Here is a 22,684-nt window from a genome sequence, read left to right on the forward strand (position 1 = left end):
ACACTAAACAGATTCAGGCTGTAGGTTGCAGTAGTCAATCAGAGATGAAGAATCTATCACATTATAGAGTAGCATGGAGAGCTGCATCGTACCAGTCTCTGGACTGAAGGCCCCAACAAAAACATATATATTGTTGGACAATTGTCTTTGGTTACATGCTTTTGGTTGTGCTTTCAGTGGTGTACACCATCATCAAATTGGTTACAACAGTTGCCATCCTCCATCCGAGAAAGAGGTTCAAACCTATTCCGACTATACGTTTACAGCCATCTACAGCAAGCGTTATTTGTGATGACCTACGTAAAACAAAATATTCCAGCTGAGTGTGCTTGTTACGAGAGTCCCAGTTCTAGTTTTTGGGCTACAGCCCAGGAAATTACCTAGAAAGAGTAGTATTAGTTGCAGAGAATCGTCTCCAAGATACTTTTTGGGTGACCATGTTGGCAACGTCATTGGTTTGTAGTAGTGTTAGTGAGATAATTCTTTAACAGCAGTGAATTATCATATCTCATATTTATTTTCTTTGTCGGATCTTGCTATAGTAAGGACACTGTTAATATTCACAATACAATTAACTGATACACAATTATTCGTAATATTTCTTGCCCGTGGAGGAGAACTGTTACAGTCTAAGTAAATAATACTGGATGAATTTCCACTTAGATAATAAGGAATAATACTTAGTAAAAGTTTCGGTTGCCATTGACATGAGGATGTTTCAGCTGAAAAAACATTTGTTGACAACTGACAGTATAAAGCATGGAGCTATGTTGAAAAGCTTCCGAACGCTATAGGCGTCAGGCAGCTAGACACCGGAGTTTTCTGTAATCCAGGACCGCAGAGCGGCGACATTGCTGTAGACCCCAGGGTAGCTGGCGTTCGCGCAGCCGTTGCCCCAGGACACGACGCCGTACTGGGTGGAGTCCACGACCAGGGGACCGCCGCTGTCTCCCTGGCACGCGTCCTTGCCGCCTTGCGAGTCTCCGGCGCAGATCATCCTCTCCGTGATCTGCCCACCGTAGCTGACGTTGCACGAGTCACGCGAGACGACGTTCGTGGTGACGGCCTGCAGCTGGCGCGGTGACGTCCCCCCTTCGGACAGGTCTCCCCAGCCGGTGATGGTCACCGCTGTGCCTGCAGATGGTTCTGAAGTGCCCAGACTGACCGCCTACAACAGACCCAAATTACCATACACATCACACAATGTATAGGGCTACACAGAAAATGAAGCAATACTGCTTGTCTTTATACACTACTGGCCATTAAAATTGCTACACCAAGAAGAAATGCATATGATAAACGGGTATTCATTGGACAAATATATTATACTAGAACTGACATGTGATTACATTTTCACGCAGTTTGGGTGCATAGATCCTGAGATATCAGTACCCAGAACAACCACCTCTTGCCGGCCGAAGTGGCCGTGCGGTTAAAGGCGCTGCAGTCTGGAACCGCAAGACCGCTACGGTCGCAGGTTCGAATCCTGCCTCGGGCATGGATGTTTGTGATGTCCTTAGGTTAGTTAGGTTTAACTAGTTCTAAGTTCTAGGGGACTAATGACCTCAGCAGTTGAGTCCCATAGTGCTCAGAGCCATTTGAGCCAACCACCTCTTGCCGTAATAACGGCCTTGATGCGCCTGGGCATTGGGTCAAACAGAGCTTGGATGGTGTGTACAGGTACAGCTGCCTATGCAGCTTCAACACGATACCACAGTTCATCAACAGTAGTGACTGGCATATTGTGATGTGCCAGTTGCTCGTCCACAATTGACGAGACGTTTTCAGTTGGTGAGAGATCTGGAGAATGTGCTGGTCAGGGCAGCAGTCGAACATTTTCTGTATCCAGAAAGGTCCCTACAGGACCTGCAACATGCGGTCGTGCATTATCCTGCTGAAATGTAGGGTTTCACAGGGATCGAATGAAGGGTAGAGCCACGGGTCGTAATACATCTGAAATGTAACGTCAACTTTTGAAAGTGCCGTCAATGTGATCAAGACGTGACCGCGACGTCTAACTAAATGCACCCCATACCATCACGCCGGGTGATCTGCCAGTATAGCGATGACGAATTCACGCTTCCAATGTGCGTTCACCGCGAAGTCGCCAAACACCGATGCGACTATCATGATGCTGTAAACAGAATCTGGATTCATACGAAAAAATAACGTTTTCCCATTCGGGCACCCAGGTTCATCGTTGAGTACTTCATCTCAGGCGCTCCTGTCTTTGATGCAGCGTCAAGCGTAGCCGCAGTCATGGTCTCCGAGCTGATAGACCGTGCTGCTGCAAACGTCGCTGAACTGTTCGTGCAGATGGTTGTTGTCTTGTAAACGTCCCCATCTGTTGACTCAGGGACCGAGACGTGGCTGCACGATCCGTTACAGCCATGCGTATAAGATGCATGTCATCTCGACTGCTGGTGATACGAGGCCGTTGGGAGCCAGCACGGCGTTCCGTATTACCATCCTGAACCCACCGATTCCATATTCTGCTAACAGTCATTGGATTTCGACCAACGCGAGCAGAAATGTCGCGATACGATAAACCGCAGTCGCGATAGGCTACAATCCGACCTTTATCAAAGTCGGAAACGAGATGGTACGCATTTCTCCTCCTTGCACGAGGCATCACAAGAACGTTTCTCCAGGCAACGCCGGTCAATTCCCGTTTGTGTATGAGAAATCGGTTGGAAACGTTCCTCATGTCAGCGCGCTGTAGGTGTCGCCACCGGCGCCAACCTTGTGTGAATGCTCTGAAAAGCTAATCATTTGCATATGGCAGTATCCTATTGCTGTCGGCTAAATTTCGCGTCTGTAGCACGTCATCTTCGTGGTGTAGCAATTTTAATGGACCGTAGTGTACTACCTAATGGCGAAAGTGAGTATCCCGAGACTATAGTCATGACTAGTGTAATTTCAGTGATACCCATAAAGGAACTACTAATTGATTTAAGTACCTTAACATTATTCGGAATGTTATTGAACAATTCATTACTCTGCTCGATCTACAGTTATGACTGGAACTTACTCTTAGGTGGTATTCCACTCATTAATCCCAGTACCCTAAGATATTTTAAATTCCTTATATGTAACCCTAAATGTATTCGTCTTACGTTTACTCCTCTGACTTGTGACTGTTATAAATTATCTGTGTTCAGTTTTAGAATTAAATGGAAACTGAAATATCTACAAAATAATTAATTAAAAAGTAAGTGTCGTGTGTTCTTGCTACTGTAATACGTGTAATAGAGGATTTTCACATATGTTACATTAATTAATGCAATCTTATACCAGGTGCAAAATCGACGATTAAATCAAGACAGAACTTTACATTACAGCAAATAAACACCAGGACATTTAATACAACGACATTTAACACAAACCTCAGCGCCAAAATGCCAAGACAAGGAAGTATCGACCAAACGAGCAAACGAATTACAATCATGTTGTGGGTTTGCAACAACACAACTAGAAAAATACTGCCCCAAATCAAGAAGTTTTGCAGAATCGCCAAAATATAGATGTAGCAATATGAGTAAATGAGTAGCACTGCATGAAACTAGCATTTAACCTCTCCCATTATGATGTCATTAGGGTAACGTCAACGTCCTTGGATTTTAGCTATTCCCTTAGTTCTCTTTTGGTCAGTTTGTGGTCCATGAATTCTCTCCTTCCGCACAAAATCATCTGTGAAACTATCCAATAAAAGTGGAGAAGAGCCAGGAGCAATACTGATCTGGACCACTGGAGACAGGCCCAACGTTATAAAAATGGTCAGCATGCATTTAAAATTGGTTCAAATGGCCCTGTGCACTATGGGACTCAACTGCAAAGGTCATCAGTCCCCTAGAAAGTAGAACTACTTAAACCTAACTAACCTAGGGACATCACACACACCCATGCCCGAGGGAGGATTCGAACCTGCGACCGTAGCGGTCGCGCGGTTCCAGACTGTAGCGCCTAGAAGCGTTCGGCCACACCGGCCGGCCATGCATTTAAGGTACAGACCAGTGACGAAGTCTTCATCCATATCTTCAGTCCTTGATGGCAGGGTTATGCTGCCATTTCTCGCAAGTTGACACCTGGTTTTGCATGACCTTGCAAGTTGATTTAAGTACTGAATCAAGTCGACTTCTTCGTTCACAATCTCGTTATGGGCAAGGAACACAGTGTGTATGTCACCCACGCGATCGGTGGCGTCTATAGTTGTCTCCAAGTTCTACCCGAGGGGCAGGGTTTTCTACCTCTTAGTGGGGGAGGATGAGCCATGCGGACCCCTGTCGATCTTGTTTCGCAAGGGGAGTCGTTATTTTTGCCTCAGAGCCACGCCGTGTAGACTAGAAAATGGGGTAAGAGAACAGTATTCGGACCGGTTATGGGAATCACGGAATGATGATGTTGTTGTGTGGCTGTGGGAGTGAATTTTAGGCGGTTGGCCGCCGGAAATCGTGTACTGAATCAGGTGCATAATTACCGGGATGTACCAAGTAGCCCTGGCCGATGGAACAGCTTCCTCGGAGTTCCATGCATTCTGATGCCAACGGCCTATATTGGGAATGTGCGTGCCTTAATGCACCTGACTACAGCTGTTTCGGTGAGAAATTCTGTTGTTTGTCTATGGCGTCGCCAGACTTCTTATGTGGCTTGTCGTTGATTGTCTGTGGGTTAGATTGACTGTGAAATCTGCAACAGTAGGTTGCTCTGTTGATTATAGGAAACAGTACAAATTACATTCAATAGTCATTCATCTCGTGTTTTTGTTCTGGTGGAGGTTGCCAATTTGGGTGAATACAACACAGGGCATAAGAACGTAGTCTTTGTGTGACTGGTATTTTGTAACTAACGTTTGAACGTGACATGAAGCGAAACGTTCTTGGTATTTGTGTTATTGTTTCACTTTACTTCATAGGAGAAATTAAAATATGTTCTGTGATACAATTGAGGAGAGCAGGGCTGAGTCAATCTTTGGTTATCGTAATCTTAAAAATTATTTAACTTCCCCATACTGAGTGAACTGATTAGAACACCTTTCTTGTCTAGAGAAATTTATGTGTTCCTTAAGTTGTAAAGCTATTGTCTAGTCTGAATCAGGTATTTCGGTCATTGCAGCGTGTTGTGCTGTAGGTTTAGTACGTGTTTCGCTAAGTAGTTTAGTTCACACATGGCAGTTACCAACTGACGGGCTGTTATAAAGCATTCTTGAATTAACTGTGGGTAACCAAACCAGTGTAAATTTTAGTGCACAGCTGGCCACTGCCATGCTGAATTTCGTATAACTATTAAACCTGCATCGGGTATTTCGTCTTAACTTAACCTTTATTGTTGTCTGAAATACATTAACTGCAAGCAGTGCCATTTTAAGTAGTGGCCTTTTGGAAGCATATTGAATTTTTTTGAAAGAAATTGGTTTAAAAGATTTTAAGGTTTCCATTATTTGGAGCTATTCGTTTACGCCAAGCGAAGCTCAGTATCTATACATTTTTTTCGCCGGCCGCGGTGGTCTAGCGGTTCAGGCGCTCAGTCCGGAACCGCGCGACTGCTACGGTCGCAGGTTCGAATCCTGCCTTGGGCATGGATGTGTGTGATGTCCTTAGGTTAGTTAGGTTTAAGTAGTTCTAAGTTCTAGGGGACTGATGACCACAGATGTTAAGTCCCATAGTGCTTAGAGCCATTTGAACCATATACATTTTTATTATATTTACGTGACTTTTCTACCGTGCGATCGTTGAATAGTTTAAAGAGTTTAGCCGGCCGGAGTGGCCGAGCGGTTCCAGGCGCTACAGTCTGGAACCGCGCGACTGCTACGGTCGCAGGTTCGAATCCTGCCTCGGGCATGGATGCGTGTGATGTTCTTAGGTTAGTTAGGTTTAAGTAGTTCTAAATTCTAGGGGACTGATGACCTCAGAAGTTAAGCCCCATAGTGCTCAGAGACATTTGAACCATTTTTAAAGAGTTTAGATTTATGATTGAAATGGGGCTCTATCAACATTTGAAACATAAAAAAGATTTTAGTCTGTGGTAGTGCTCTGATTGTGACGGCCCCGCTACCCATGCCTGTGTTTCTTGTTGTGTGATCCTGTTACGGCGACTGAGCACCCCATGCCTGTTTAAAGATTCTTTTTCTAAATTTGATTTTGAATTCTTCTGGAAAACGTTTTCTATCAAGATCTAAATAATTTGACTGTCAATAATATGCAAAGCAAGCTTTTAAAATAAACGTTTATTGAACTTCGATATTTAATTGTGAATGGTGCTTGAAATATAATTTCAGTTTACTTGTTGTGGCCTGGCCCTCCCACCCAACAGCTAATTACGCTGACGCCAATGTGGCGCACCATACAAATGGTTGTTGATACCACTTCACTGAGGTTTGAAGTGATACAGTATTTGGTCAATGTAACACCAGAACTGCGCGGTGAATTTGCGTGCTAACTAGATGTTTTGCCTACATGACTTGCAGTGTGCCATGTACTTCAATTTCAGACTACGTTTCTAGTTGCCGCGCTATTGTATTCCCTTTCTGTGATGCACTTGTTTACGCCACGCAGCAGATGTGTGTCTGCAGGAAACGCAGAACATATACTCTCTTTTGACAATACGTCACTGTTGTTGTGTTGCAGTCTTAAAGTGGAACTTCCATTTTGAATGCCCCCCTTTACAATAGTAGAGTCTTCAAATGGAAAGCATTGTTGTTTAATCTTACTCGAAATACTACACTATAATATCTTATGTGTACTAACGAAGCGACTGCTACAATTAGCACTGTTTAACTGATTTGGTAGGGAAAAAATAGCGGAGCAATACAAGGAAGCTTGAAACGGTACTGTATGTACCGTTCCGTGATTAAATACGAGGTTTCGCAATCGTACCTTCTTAAAAGGACAGCATAATCGATAGATATTCACGGGTGCTGCCACTTGCCGTTTTTCTCTCTCTCGTAACACGGCCCCTCCAAGGGCGCCATGAAATTCCCATGATGTAGGATGGAACGCTGATTTATTATGTTGTAGAATATTTACCATGGTGTAGAATATTTATTTAATGTTAATATGTTCACGCACGTGAAATATCCCTAGCAACCTGTTCCCATCGTTCCTGAAGCGATGTTAGCCATTTGTTTGGATGCAGACAACTCTTGGTAGACTGTAGTAGCGCCAACTTTGTTTCCTTCGGCTTGAGTGGCAGAGATCGACAACAGGCAAAACTTTGTCTAAGGGAATGTGGTTCAAATGGCTCTGAGCACTATGGGACTTAACAGCTATGGTCATCAGTCCCCTAGAACTTAGAACTACTTGAACCTAACTAACCTAAGGACATCACACAACACCCAGCGATCACGAGGCAGAGAAAATCCCTGACCCTGCCGGGAATCGAACCCGGGAACCCTGGTGTGGGAAGCGAGAACGCTACCGCACGACCACGAGATGCGGGCTAAGGGAATGTGAGAACATATGGTTTAGCGGGGAGAGGTTGGTCAGGCTACCCCCTCCACCGAATATCAGAGGCTCTCAGGAGCTCCGCCATGGTAAGGAGCTGTTCTGCGAAGAAAGGGTAAGCGAGTGGACGTGCCTTCAGCATGTCCGTCTCGATCGGTAATGGAAAAAGGTATTGGAATACTGGATATTTGTGACTAACCCACTCTTTTTCAGCCCAGCGTTGAATAGGGAAACCAATGATTGCGCTCATGGTTATTTTATTTTCTGTTGTATGATTTTTGTGTATTGAGAGTGATGTATGTATTTCTTTGTGTTCACTCCACGGGGCAGGCAACGTTAGGCTTGTATAGTCAACTTGTCCATCAATACGATAGAGTTAGGTAACAAACCGTGTGACTTTCAGTTTATTTGTGTTAGGAATTTTGGAAGGGTTTATTGATGTTTAATGTGTGTTTTCTGTGTACAAATAGGGGCCACGTGCTACACGTGTGGCGAACTAGTAGCAAGGCAGCTACGCTCGCCTGTAGAGAAACTCGAGTAGAAGCAATAGATTATTTAAATAAACTGCTACTACCTCACGGTACAGGCATTTACACAGTTTCAACCGTTTGATTAAAACCTTGTAAGCATGTGGAAAGCCACTTTGGACCCACGTGGTCATAGCCACCACGTGCACAGGCAGTATCCTTTGATACTGGATAAATTATAACTGAAGTTGCTATACAGTACAGAACAGGAGTACAGAAAAGAAAGCTTTATCGTCTAATGCCAAGCCGATCTCTGTCCTCACCCCATTGCATGCTAGTACTGAATCTGTGGACTAGGTGCAAGTGTGAGCTCTTGTCTATCCTGTCCTATGTGTTTTAATATTAAAGTAGCGGGAAAATTACTAGTGGCTGATGAGATGCAATCCCGTCTGTTAAGAATTCCACCTTTCCCAGAAATAGCGTGCGTGTTCCGTGCAGTTGTGTAAAGTAATAAGAGGCTTCACCTCCACCTAACATTATATTAAATTATGAAAGAAATAAAGCAAATTTATTCAGAATAACTTCTGTATGCTATTCCTGAACAAACCCGATACTCCTTTAACAATTATAAATATTAATGGCACAGACTGACAATAGGTATGCTGCGTTCTATGACGGAAAACTCCTTCATTGATCCCTCCAAAAGAATCCGTTGCGCATTATTCGTGTTCAATATCCACACCCATAGAGGGCTGTAATACAGATGAAGGAGGTTTCAAGTAAAATATCCCTAAACATACCTATAACTAAGAATAGATAGTTTCCCCACAAACAGATAACTTTTAATGAAGGCAACTTCTGCCGGAATCTGTTTCACGTAATATACCCCCCGCGACGGTCCCTTTTCAAGCTATACCAGAATTGATAATGGAAATGCACAGTGAGAATTAATAAAAACTGTCAAAAAATGGAATTAACTGCGGTAAAGCCCATGGAAAAAATGTCATTTATTACTTGGAACTAACTAATGTTTCGTGGCGAGCAGTAATGTAAATAACGTTTCTGCAATGAATGTTTCTATTGTAAAGCTGCATTAAGTGTTGCACACAGTACCTGCACATTGCTGTCGAAGGAGAAGGAGCCGGATATCTGGACGACAGCGATATCAAAGTCAGCAGTGGCGTAAGAGAATCCGTCGTGTTCAACATAATTTGCGGCCTCGTACACCGTGCCGCCGCTTTCGCGTGTGGAAGTGCCGACTCTCACGGACAACAGAACAGCCGGGAGTGAGTCGACGCAGTGCGCCGCCGTCAGCACCCACGTGGGGCTGATGATGGAGCCGCCACAGCCGTGGAATCCCAACACCTGCAGCGAGATCTGCCAAGGGTACTGCGAGATGTCCACGGGCTCCCCACCCACTATGCGGGGCCCTGGGCGGGGTCCGAACCAGGGACCCCTCGGGGAGGGCGCTGCGCAGCAGGCGGCAGCCAACACGCACAGTACGAGGCCTAGTTGAAACATCTCAAAGGCTTCCTATGCGTAAGCTGTGTCGATCGCGGCACATATATGGTCTTATCGCTCTGCTTATCTGGGACCACTTAAATGTGAAATCAGATAATACCTCTAGGAAGGTCAAAGCTTCTTCGTATCGCAAAGTTTACCTTGGTGATATTATCGCTGAGTGTTCTTCACAGCTCTGAAACACATGATATTGTGGAATTTCTCAGAAGCTTGTTTTATAAAGCACTCGATATTGCAAATCATCCGAAGGATTGACGTCAGACTGTGGATTGAATTCAGTACCACTCAAGAAACATGTTGCTGAATGACAAATACAAAAGCTGATCTGAAGAAAAACACTTGATGTGAACGGACGTCAGATTTTTCAGAGCTCAGGAAACATGGTGTGGCGTTTGACAGGAAGTGCGAATGAGAAAATGTCTTAGACCTGACGCGATGGCAGGGTGACACGCACTGCATCACGCACAGATCATCCATGACTCTCTCGACATTTCGTAAACAGTTTTAACGAAATCACGTGCTGATACTGAACAGTTTCGTCAGCGAACCGCCGCATAGAAATAAACACATTATGAGAAAGGTTATTTATATAGAGTATATAAAAACGATATATGCAAAAGCCATAAAGAAACACGTTTGTTATAATATTTTTACTATCAAAAACAGTCTTGATCACAATTTGTTTCTTATGGTGACCGGTTTCCACCACTACTGTGGTCATCTTCAGACCAATGAGTAAGAACCTCCCTCAGCTGGAGTAGTAGTGGTCGAAACCGGTCACCGTAATAAATAAATTGTGATCAAGACTGTTTTTGATAGTAAATATTTGTAACACATTGATCACTGTTCACACCCACACTGCATTAAAAAGTAAATACTTTTGTTATAAGACCAAAATACCACAAGTGCACCAATTCTATCCTAGGGACCCATGAATGTTTTGGCGTACTGATATTCAGAGGCGTTATTCATACAGCCGAGTGATGAATTTTGGTTTAGATATGATGATGAAAATTTCCTTCGTTGACATCAATGCATAGATGGCATCAGCCTGCTTTCAGAAAACCACAAGACGTGTCTAAGAGTTGGAAAATGAGGAGATAACTCGTATGTTTCACTATCAGAATTTGCAGTAAATGTGTCGGCTGCTGGAGGAAAGTACTGTGTCTTTCTCCATGAAGTATTATCCTAAATGTTGGAGACAGTCCTGCTATCATACAGGTAAAGTTGTTGGTTCCAACGTGACGGCGCCGCTCACATCTCTGCCTTTGACATCAGAGAACGTTTAGACAATGCTTCCCGCAAATCTGTGATTGGGAGGAGTGGGCCCATGTTGTGGCCAGTACCTTCTCCTTACCTCACTCCTTTGGATTTCTTTCTGTGCGGCAAGTGATACTAACACACACTCCACAAGAGCCGGTTAGCCGTAGAAACAGCCATTTTTAGTGAAATAAGTTATTGCGCTCTGAGCGTATAAGGAAATTCCATTGTCCAGTCCTTCGAGCAATTTAACGAGTTAATAGTGCGCTCTTGACAGTTATGTTAGAAAAGAAGAGTGTTTATTTTTATCTGCTACAAATTGGTACACGCACTTACACTCACCTCCGTATGGTGTGTGGTGGCGCTGGACATGAGGTAGGCCATTTCCTACCAGTAATTTGCAGGCAAGGAAAGGAGCAATCGTGGTGTAAAGTTCTTGTTTACCTTGCTTTAAGCCAGTGTCCTGTATTAAATTACAAATCTATTCAACGCGTCACACAGATTGCATGTATGTGACACTGTTAATGATTCGTCTGTCGAATGAGGACGTTAAGCTCGGCAAACTCTTTGGGGCTATTCAATCAAACGTATTGTGACGCTGTACTCCTTACTCATGTGGTCTTTTGAGGGATGCAACTGGCTCCATCGAACAGCGAAAGTGGAGTAGCTCTTGGAGCGAGAGGATGTATGGTGAATGGTCTGGTCTGGTCGTTCCACTGACTTAAATCCCATCGAGCACATGTGGGATGTGTAGGGGAGACGTACTGCTGCAGATCCAGATGCACCAACCTCCGTCCAGTAGTTGTCAACCGCACTTGTGAAGAAACCTAGCACCCTAACGTAATGTGGCCTGTTTGGACCATGTTGCAGAGCATATATTGCCATCTGCGGTGTTCACACACCTTATTAATAACCATTCCCCGCCATTATTAATGTCAGAGTACCTTCATGAGTCAAGGTGGTTTCAGTGTAAATGTTGTCTTTGAGTAAACGTGCCATTCATGTTTATCTCGAGTATTTAATTCAGTTACCTGCTGTACTACATGCATCATTCCTGTTTGTCTTATTGTGAATTTAGTTTAGTTACCTGCTGCACTACGCTGTATGAGTCATTTCTGTGAATGATCCAGGTTTCGTCGAGGTATGTTACTTGGCAGTGACACATCACTCGAAACTTAGTTTCGTCGTTACGTTTTGCACACCACTGTCTTTAAAGGCTCCGGTGGGACCAGGAAATGCAGTTACGAGTACATACATTAAATTATCTAGCACAAGACGGTAAGAAAGATCTATTAGAACGAAAATGAATATGTCGCAGTACGGCGATGGGCATAGGAACGAGTGAACAGTTCTGATTTAGATCCTGAAGACTAGTCAATAATAGGTTGGTAGGCATCCGGACAGCAAACTCACTGTCTCCTTCTATCTGGTTCCTCTCTGTCTCCATTGATAACTCACTGATTGATCGATCTCTTAATAAAGCTTCACACTAATTTTATATTGTCTAATGACCGACCAGCAGCAGCTCCTGCTTGGCATTTTTTAAAATCATCTCCCACTGTCCTCCAGGTAATTTACTTCCTGTCATATTTTCTTTAAGAGTGGTGGGCTCAGTTTTCCGTCCCATCTAATAAACACTCGGTCTTGTTGTGGCTGGCTTCGTCCCAGAAACACCAGCGCCACTCTCATGTGTTCTGTGTTGTGGTAATTCAGTTGCAGGCTGCAGTTCTCTAGTGGATCGCTTGAAGTGTTTGTCTGCGTTACTGAGTTGCCAAGAAAGAAGCGACGAAATAAGGAAACACTTTTATTTGTGCCAGGAATGCCTGTGCTTTGCTTTGTGTTTGTATCCCTCCTGCTGTTCATCATAAACGGGGCAACCTTTCAAGAGCGAAGCAAACACTTTAGTTAAGCCGACCATCTCTCACTTTTGGAAAACTGCAGCTTGGGGCTTCAGCATCCGCTGATATTCTGAGTGACTGGTGGCAAAATATGACAATATTATCAGTATTAACAGTGCTGTCGTGCACAAGTTGAATACTGATACATGGAGCAGGATATAATTTCTGTTAAGAGTGTTTCTTATGCTAGGCTGCGTGGACTCACTGCTGCTCGCATTACCGACCACAAAGGAAGGAGCTACAAATGTTGACGAGACCAATGTCGGAATCCACAGAGGGGAAAGCGACTTCTTGATGTGGAATCTAATTTGTGCGGCTACTTTTGCTGGTGGCGTGTGTGTGCAACTCGCACCAAGAGAGGCAAAAGTGGGATGGAAACGAGGTACTGTGCCACCGTGACGACCCCCGTGGGTCTGCAAAAGTACCTGCCACAGTTGTGGGTATCGCACAGCACAAGAAAGATCTGCTGAAAGTACACGGAGCTGTCTAGAGTCTCTCCAGGTACTATACAAAGTACTGGCTGAAGTCTGAATCACAGAGGTCTCGAGGAGGACGCAGTTATCTCTCTTCTTATCATAGAGTCATCTCTCTGTTTATCTCAGACCCTCCACTTAACTGCGAACAGAGTTTACATCTTTAAGAAAATCAAGCCTAATCAGTCTTGCTCAATTGATCTTGAAACAGTCGTTGTGATACCAATCACAAATTTTAAAAGCTCCCTCTTAGTATGGCGAAATATCACCCACTCGTTGTGTTACAAAACACTCAATACTGTTAAGAATATCAAAGTTTGGCAACTACTTGCAACCCAACGACGATGAAATATTCCCAATCAAGAAAAGTGTAGAAACGTGACAAATAAATACTCGATGCGATATGGAGAGGAGACGCTTGACGTTCTCTGAATGACGGCAGAATTTTATTAAGCTATGAAGTGAGAAAAACTTCTTACAATATCTGTGAAACTGTAACTTTTATTGTGCTCACTAAGGTCGTAGAGTCTCAGTCTTATAATAAAGCCGGCCACAAGATGGATCGTTTCAATTCATCTGTTCCCAATGAAATCGTTATGTTGAAAAATCGCGAAATAAGTGAGTTTACGTTTCTGGGTGTTTTCTGATGCACCATAGTCGTCATTGTTACTGTAGTTCTAAATGAACTGCCAATCGACGTCGTGAAAAGTACAAACTTGATGCGATTATTGGCCAAGGTGCAACACGACTTTCTTTAACGTGAGAATAAGAATGAAGGATATTACAGGCAGTCACAGGAAGTGGGGAAACATATGTTTAAAAAAAATATCAAATAGGGAGAGTAATGCCCAAATAACATTCAGGCAAAGACAAATATTAGCCAGGTTGTTGATGCATAGCTTAGATCCAGGACTACATTGATCTGCAGCGGCACCACCTTCTAGGATTTAGAAAAGGTGTCTGAATGGTGTGAAAAGTGGCAGTTCACCCTAAATAACGAAAAGTGTGAGAACATCCACATGAGTGCTAGAAGGAACTCGTTAAACCTCGGTTACACGATGAATCAGCCTAATCTAAAAGCCAACTTAAATTGGAAAGAACACATAGAAAATGTTTTGGGGAAGGCTAGCCAAAGACTGCGTTTTATTGGCTGGACACTTGTAAAATGTAACAGAACTACTAAGGAGAATGCCTGCACTACGCTTGTCCGTCGTCTTTTGGAATAATGCTGCACATTGTGGGATCCTTTCCAGGTAGGACTGACGGAATACATCGAAAAAGTTCAAAGAATACATCATGTTTTGTATAACAGTGTAATATGGGAGACAGTGTCACAGAAATGATACAGGATTTGAGCCGGAAATCATTAAAAGAAAGACGTTTTTAATTGAGACGGAATCTTCTCAAGAAATTCCAATCACCAACTTTCTCCTCCAAATGCGAAAATATTTAGTTGACACCGACCTGCATTGGGCAGAACGATCACCACGATAAAATAGTGGAAATCAGAGCTCGTATAGAAAGATATAGGTGTTCATTCTTTCCACGCGCTATACGAGATTGGAATAATAGAGAATTGTGAAGGTGGTTCGATGAACCCCCTGCCAGGCACTTAAATGTCATTTGCAGAGTATCCATGTAGATGTAGATGTAGAAGTTAGTTTTGTGCAATATTCTGAGCACAAGTTACAGACAGGTGCAGGTCGGATTGCAGTGAGTTACGCATACCAACAGTTGCGAAGTAGAATACAGGCCTCAGGAGCGTCAAATTGCTAAAAGAGTGTACGTAGCCTTTTTGCATGTCGCAAATCGGAGGCAGAAGGGGCCCACTGGCCAACCTAGCATGTTAGGAGCAAGTGACGCGAAGCGGCGCGTATGGCATAACAGAGGCACACAGCCGCGCATAAATAGGTGCGGGTTTCTAACGATATTCATTAAAGTGTGGCAGCTCTCCTGGCGGGGACGCCGAGCGTTTCTAGGCGCTACTGTCTGGAGCCGCACTACCCCTACGGTCGCAGGTTCGAATCCTGCCTCGGGCATGGATGTGTGTGATGTCATTAGGATAGATAGGTTTAAGTAGTTCTAAGTTCTAGAGAACTGATGACCTCAGAAGTTAAGTCCCATAGTGCTCAGAGACATTTGAACCATTTGAAGCTATCCTGGCGCTGACCGCCGAGTCAAATGCCGGTATCCTGACGACGCCGCAATTCCGCTGGCGTATAAGGCCGACACACAGTGAGTGCATGGGTTGCTAAGGCAGACATTCCGTGCCAAGGCGTTTCGCAGACAGCGAAGTGGTGACCTCAGCATTGCGGGTCCCGGTGATGCAGCCCGAGGGGAATGCAGCACTGTAGATGGAAACAATAAATCACTTGGAAAACTTGGACGAGTATTAATACGGTGCTCTTCTACAACTTCTCGCTACATTTGGTCATACTGATACATTATGTGGCACAAGTTCCGACTACAGATTCGTGAGTTTAATCAGTCGGTGGCCTATGTTGAATTAAGCTCGACTTGTCACATTTTCATACATACAAAAAAAGTTTTGCATCACCTCGGTTCCAAGAGTTCCGGAACTTGTACAGAAAAATGGAACAGAGGGCAACATGAAAAACATTTGCGCCCTTTTTATTACTCATGAAAACAACACATAGCATGTTGCATCACCACACAGCAATACCTTCATAGGTGGCGGTCCAGACTGCTGCACACACCGGTATCTCTAATACACAGTAGCACGTCCTCTTGCATTGATGCATGCCTATACTCGTTGTGGCATATTATACGCAAGTTCAGCAAGGCACTGTTGGTCCAGACTGATCCACTCCTCCATGGCAATTCGGCGTAGATCCCTCAGAGTGATTGGTGGGTCACTTCGTCCATTAACAGCCCTTTTCTAAATGTTCAAAAGTGTGTGACATCTTATGGGACTTAACTACTAAGGTCATCAGCCCATAAGATTACACACTACTTAACCTAAATTAACCTAAGGACAAACAAACACACCCATGCCCGAGGGAGGACTCGAACCTCCGCCGGGACCAGCCACACAGTCCATGACTGAAGCGCCCCTGACCGCTCGACTAATCCCGCGCGGCTGCCCTATTCTATCATTCCCAGATATGATCAATAGGGTTCATGTCTGGAGAACATGCTGGCCGCTCTAATCAAGCGATGTCGTTATCCTGAAAGAAGTCATTTACAAGATGTGCACGATGTAGGCGCGAATTGTAGTCCATGAAAACGAATGCCTCGCCAATATGCTGCCGATATGGTTGCACTAGCAGTCGGAGGTTGGCATTCGCGTATTGTACAGTACTAGAGTGTTTCAATGATAGAGACATTATTACCTATGCACCTGTCAGATATGTGGGGTGTACTACAGAGATATGGCTTTGGTTCTTAGGATCTTAATATGTATTAGCATCATTATTATCCAAAGTAAAATTCGGAACACATCCACAGAAAACTGAAGGACCATGCAAAAACACTTGTCCATTTACACCATTTTAAGTGCTCATCTCTATGTTATATACAGCTGTTTGCAGTGTAAGGCGCTATCCCCACCGCCCTCCCCTACATACCCCCGAACGCCAAGTCACTAGTAGCAATGAGAGCCCAGAGATGCCTTACACAGGGAGCATCCTAGAGTCCCCAGAGAGCTACAACAACAAGAAAAATCGCTTCTCGGCTTTTGGCAAGATCAATGTGTAATTTTTTTAATAGGTAAGTACATAAGGATAAAGAAGGGAACTTTATTTAATTTCTACAATAATGAGTTAGATCACCAATAACTTTAATCTTATAACAATTCAGTACCCCTTTAGCGCATACACACACAGATATGTCGCGTTATAATAGGAGGAGAAGGCTGTAGATAACATCGAGGTGAGCACTGAAAGTGGTGTAAATGGACAAGTGTTTTTGCATGGTCCTTCAGTTTTTTGTGGATGTGTTCTGAATTTTACTTGGGATAATAATGATGCTAATACACATGGTAATGAATGGGTTACTATAGCTGCAGTACGGTATCCAAGAGACAAAGTGTCCAAAGCAGGAGGACTAGAGAATTTAAATTATAGAGACATTATTGCCTTCCGCATCTTTAAAACACGTGAGGTGTACAACAGAGACATTGGAAGATCGTGTGTATAGATGAAAGGTGCACTGAATTGTTATAAGGTTAAAGTTATTGGTGATCTAACTCCTTATTATAGAAATCAAATAAAGTTCCTTTCCTCAGCCTTACATCCTTATCTATTAAGAAAACTACACAATGATATTGCCAAAAGCCGAGAAGCGATTTTTCTTAGTGTTGTAGCTCTCTGGGGCACTCTGGGATGCTCTCTGTGTAGGGCATCCCTGGGCTCTCATTCCTACTAGTGACTCGAGGCGTTTGAGGCCAATGTAGGGGAGGGCGGTGGGGAATCCGATGTTAGGGTAGAGCTTATGAAAAGAAAATAATTATCTCGAAACAGGAGACTGTTCATGGGACGTAGTCAAGAGAGCCATTAGTAAGAGTGCTAAGCAGCAGGAGCGTAATACGTGCGATGGAATTGTCAGAGGAAAAACTTCACCTGAAGAAAGTCAGTGTAGTTATGCAAGAATCGGAGCGCCTGGTGAACTTATGCGAAGTAAAAGGCTGTAAAGAAGCCACGCAGAAGACAGAAACCCACGTTATTGCATTACGAAAACGTATGAGTACTGATTACTTAAATGGCGAAGAGAGAAACGCAATAGTGGAGGTTTACTCGGAGTATCGAGATGTATTTTATCTGCCACAAGTCAGTTAATCATGTACGCCGGCACTGAAGCACAGTATCGGAGTATGTAGGGTAGAGGGCGAACGCCCCCCTCCCCTCCTCCAGATATCGGAAGCGCAGAAAATGCTTCTACAACAGTCAATTTAGCAAATGCTGAAACATGACGTAGTTGCCAAACGCAAGAATGTAGGAATTTCCCATTATAGTTGGTTTCGTAAAGCAGTGCGAATGTTAAGCAGAAGTGGAGAGCAGCTGTGAGGTCTGTTCTGAAAATTGCGTAGTTTCGTCCACAAACTGTTCTATGATTACCTTTTACTTATGAGCATGGCATCCTTCAAAAAACTTTGCTCCACAAATGATACACCGCTCCCAACGCCGTTTCTACCTACAGAAGCAGTCTTGGCAGGCCTCTTGGTGGATCGCGTAAAGCACCGTCTGTGAATTTTCTTACATATCATATATCGTTGCAAATCTTTGCCCATTTTAATGGGGTTTGAACTCTGGAAATAAAAGAAGTCCACAGGGGCCCGGTCTGGGGAGTATGGAGGATGATACAGCACAGTGATTTCGTCTTTTGTGCTATAGCAGCGCACCAACAGCGACGATTGTGCAGTTGAATTATCTTTATGCAATAGTCACGAATTGTCTTGCCACATTTCAAGCCGTTTCTTTCTCACATGGTCCTACTGAAATGTACATTCTTCTTGAATCTCTCGAAAAGGCAGTCTTCGATTGGCACTCACAATTTCGTTGTTGTCTTTCCTGACGTGAGCGTTGTTGGTATAAGTCTGAGGGCGTCCTGACCGAGGGTAATCTTCACCTTCCATTCCGTTCATTCCCACTTAACCACTAACCACCGTAGGTTTCACGCATCATTTAGTGCGCCTCCATAAAGAATTTCTTGACTTCCACGCAAAATTTAATGCAGACGCGTTGCACCTCTAACACTGTCATTCGAGATTTGCAAACTGTGAGACACAACGTTTTACTCGATATGTCACTGAACAATAACTAACAAACAAACATACAGCAATGAAACTTTCGGCAGTTACACAATATACTCAGACATGTGCACGGATTCCAACCGCATTTTGCTCCAACACACCACTGGCGCGAAATTACGAATGTTCCGGAATTTTTTGAACAGTTAGACCGGTCAGTGTACTTCTAGACACTTCGTCTTGCAGTTGGGTACAATCAGATGATGATGGACGAGAAAGACAGAGAGAAAACTGTGATCATTTCGAACTTCCACCTCTACACGGGAATCCTAGTGGAAATGAGTACAACCCCATGACGTTTACAGCGGTGAATGGAAACGTTTTAGCAGGCCTCCAAAGGCTAAAGTGTTTTGTCCATCTATGTGGTATAATGAGCTATAGAAGAAAATTGCAGGAGCACCAAGAGAATCTCTGGGAAACCCTTGAGAGGTTTCAAGAACATCATTCATTACAGCAATCCGGTAAGAGTGACTTCCAAAGGAAAAACGTCATCTTCTTATTACTGTGCATTATGAACAAGGAATTCACCAAATATGGTGAAACTGAAAAAGTTAAAGATGTTCCTTCAGCTGAGAACGACAAAGGAATGGGAAGGGTTCATAGGACTATTTAGTTGTCACAGAAGACTTACAGGAATGCTCAGCATAGTTGTCAGTCCATTTCACGAACTATTAAAGAAAGGAGGGGAATATGAGTTCTGTGAAAAGGAAAAATGATGACCTCAAGGAATAGAAACAGATATCACTAATTCAGTATCAGTACTTTCATATGCCAATAGTAGTGTAGTAGTGATATCATACACGGATAATGAAGCATTGGGGGGCAGTTTTCTCACAAGGAAAGAAAGTTGGTGTATACCTTTCCCTTGCATTCACATTGACCTGATTAAATTAAAGTACAGAAACATAGCAAAACAGATGTTGGCGGTAGTAAATTTAATGTAGCAGACTGTTGATATATGGACGAAAACTGACAGTAGTAAAAGACAATAAGGCATTTAAATGAACCTCTAGTAAGAAGCATCCGAGTTCGGCACTCTCGAAGTGAGAGCCAAGCTCGAAATGCACAATTACACGGTAATGTACGAACCGCACTCGTTAAGTTATACACTCCTGGAAATGAAAAAAAGAACACATTGACACCGGTGTGTCAGACCCACCATACTTGCTCCGGACACTGCGAGAGGGCTGTACAAGCAATGATCACACGCACGGCACAGCGGACACACCGGGCCGTCGAATGGCGCTAGCTGCGCAGCATTTGTGCACCGCCGCCGTCAGTGTCAGCCAGTTTGCCGTGACATACGGAGCTCCATCGCAGTCTTTAACACTGGTAGCATGCCACGACAGCGTGGACGTGAACCGTATGTGCAGTTGACGGACTTTGAGCGAGGGCGTATAGTGGGCATGCGGGAGGCCGGGTGGACGTACCGCCGAATTGCTCAACACGTGGGGCGTGAGGTCTCCACAGTACATCGATGTTGTCGCCAGTGGTCGGCGGAAGGTGCACGTGCCCGTCGACCTGGGACCGGACCGCAGCGACGCACGGATGCACGCCAAGACCGTAGGATCCTACGCAGTGCCGTAGGGGACCGCACCGCCACTTCCCAGCAAATTAGGGACACTGTTGCTCCTGGGGTATCGGCGAGGACCATTCGCAACCGTCTCCATGAAGCTGGGCTACGGTCCCGCACACCGTTAGGCCGTCTTCCGCTCACGCCCCAACATCGTGCAGCCCGCCTCCAGTGGTGTCGCGACAGGCGTGAATGGAGGGACGAATGCAGACGTGTCGTCTTCAGCGATGAGAGTCGCTTCTGCCTTGGTGCCAATGATAGTCGTATGCGTGTTTGGCGCCGTGCAGGTGAGCGCCACAATCAGGACTGCATACGACCGAGGCACACAGGGCCAACACCCGGCATCATGGTGTGGGGAGCGATCTCCTACACTGGCCGTACACCACTGGTGATCGTCGAGGGGACACTGAATAGCGCACGGTACATCCAAACCGTCATCGAACCCATCGTTCTACCATTTCTAGACCGGCAAGGAAACTTGCTGTTCCAACAGGACAATGCACGTCCGCATGTATCCCGTGCCACCCAACGTGCTCTAGAAGGTGTAAGTCAACTACCCTGGCCAGCAAGATCTCCGGATCTGTCCCCCATTGAGCATGTTTGGGACTGGATGAAGCGTCGTCTCACGCGGTCTGCACGTCCAGCACGAACGCTGGTCCAACTGAGGCGCCGGTGGAAATGGCAAGGCAAGCCGTTCCACAGGACTACATCCAGTATACGATCGTCTCCATGGGAGAATAGCAGCCTGCATTGCTGCGAAAGGTGGATATACACTGTACTAGTGCCGACATTGTGCATGCTGCGTTGCCTGTGTCTATGTGCCTGTGGTTCTGTCAGTGTGATCATGTGATGTATCTGACCCCAGGAATGTGTCAATAAAGTTTCCCCTTCCTGGGACAATGAATTCACGGTGTTCTTATTTCAATTTCCAGGAGTGTAGTTCGGATGCTCTTAGTAGAATGAGAGCTAGAGAACAGGAATATACAGACAAGAAACAGGCGATTTACAAAAAGTGATGCAGGAATAGAGGAAAGCTCTGTAGTGGAGGACCAGGAAGCCTAATTGCATGAGTGTGTGACTAGTAGAGGTATAATCAGAGACTGAAGTGGAAGCTGGTAGCGAAGACGAATTTAGTCTCCAAGCAGAGGGGATTGGATTAAGAGAGATGCCTGGTAACTCACTGGCAGGGCACCAGGGTATGTGTAACAATTTCACAGAATATAGTCGGGAAAAGTGATGCGTAACGAAGTGTGACGTTGAGGACTATATACGAAAATGTCAGTCATATCAAAGAAATAAGTTACTCAAGCGAAAACATGAATGCCTTACAGAGTTAATGACATAGCTGACAGTGTCCTAAATTGCTCAATGGACATACTGGGTCCTTTATATGTAACAAGCACAGGTAAGAGATATAAAACTATCAGGATGATTTGACTAAATGTAAAGTAGCAATGCATATAAGAAGCTGACTCAGAAAGAATAGCTGAAGCATTTTTCCAACACATACGTTTAATTTATGGGTTTCTATTAGTACTTTTAATGGGCAAAGACTCGATTTTCTTGAGTGATGTTTTCAGAAATTTGTTAAATTTATTAGAAGCTAATTGAATGCATACTACAGCTTAAATTCCAGAAACACTGGAGACAAGTCGTCTTACACTAGTTTAATATTTAAGACACTTTGTAACAGCTGTTGAAAGTTCTTGAAAAGTCGACAGGGGATGCAGCTTTTGAGTTCACCACTACACCATACGACAGCACAGGGTACACAGCGTTCAAACTACTGTATGGAAGAAAGGTGAACATACCAGGAAGATTGAGACGAGAGTTAACAAAGGTAAGCTACGAACAGATAAAATGCAAGAATACAGGAAGCACAAACAAAAGCGAGAGATTTGACAGTAAGAAAGAAGTAAAATAGTAGGGAAAAATATGATAAGAGACAGAACCCAAAGGAATACAGAGTGAGTGAAGAAGTATTGCTGATCGACGATTCAGTAAGACATGACAGAGTCTGAAATTTAGATGCAAAGTGGCGAAGACCATATGAAGCAGTAAGCGTAGGCCTTTCTATAGTAATGATAGTGATTAAACGAAACATGGAAGGAACCCACCAGGCAAACAGAATAAAGCAGTGTTTTTTATTCAAATTAAGCCACATTCAGGGTGAATATTTCTACCACTAGTAATCACATAGCTACACCCAAGTTCTAGCAGAGCACAAATTACTACGTATTTTGAAGGAACTAAAACACGGAAGTCTTCGCATTATGCTAATGGAGG

At 44.2% G+C, this 22,684-nt stretch overlaps 1 protein-coding gene across 1 annotated transcript; it reads right to left on the reverse strand.

Annotated features, from left to right (window-relative positions):
• Positions 1-519: 519 nt before the first annotated feature.
• LOC126251879 (trypsin delta-like) lies at positions 520-9,438 on the reverse strand. The gene is made up of 2 exons (XM_049952569.1): positions 9,020-9,438; positions 520-1,168 (listed from the first exon to the last, which is right to left on the reverse strand). The coding sequence occupies exons 1-2, from the start codon at positions 9,425-9,427 to the stop codon at positions 806-808; spliced, it is 771 nt and encodes a 256-aa protein (XP_049808526.1). The 5' UTR covers positions 9,428-9,438; the 3' UTR covers positions 520-805.
• Between the last annotated feature and the right edge of the window lie 13,246 nt (positions 9,439-22,684).

Source organism: Schistocerca nitens, chromosome 4 (assembly GCF_023898315.1).
Source record: "Schistocerca nitens isolate TAMUIC-IGC-003100 chromosome 4, iqSchNite1.1, whole genome shotgun sequence".
NCBI lineage: Eukaryota > Metazoa > Arthropoda > Insecta > Orthoptera > Acrididae > Schistocerca > Schistocerca nitens.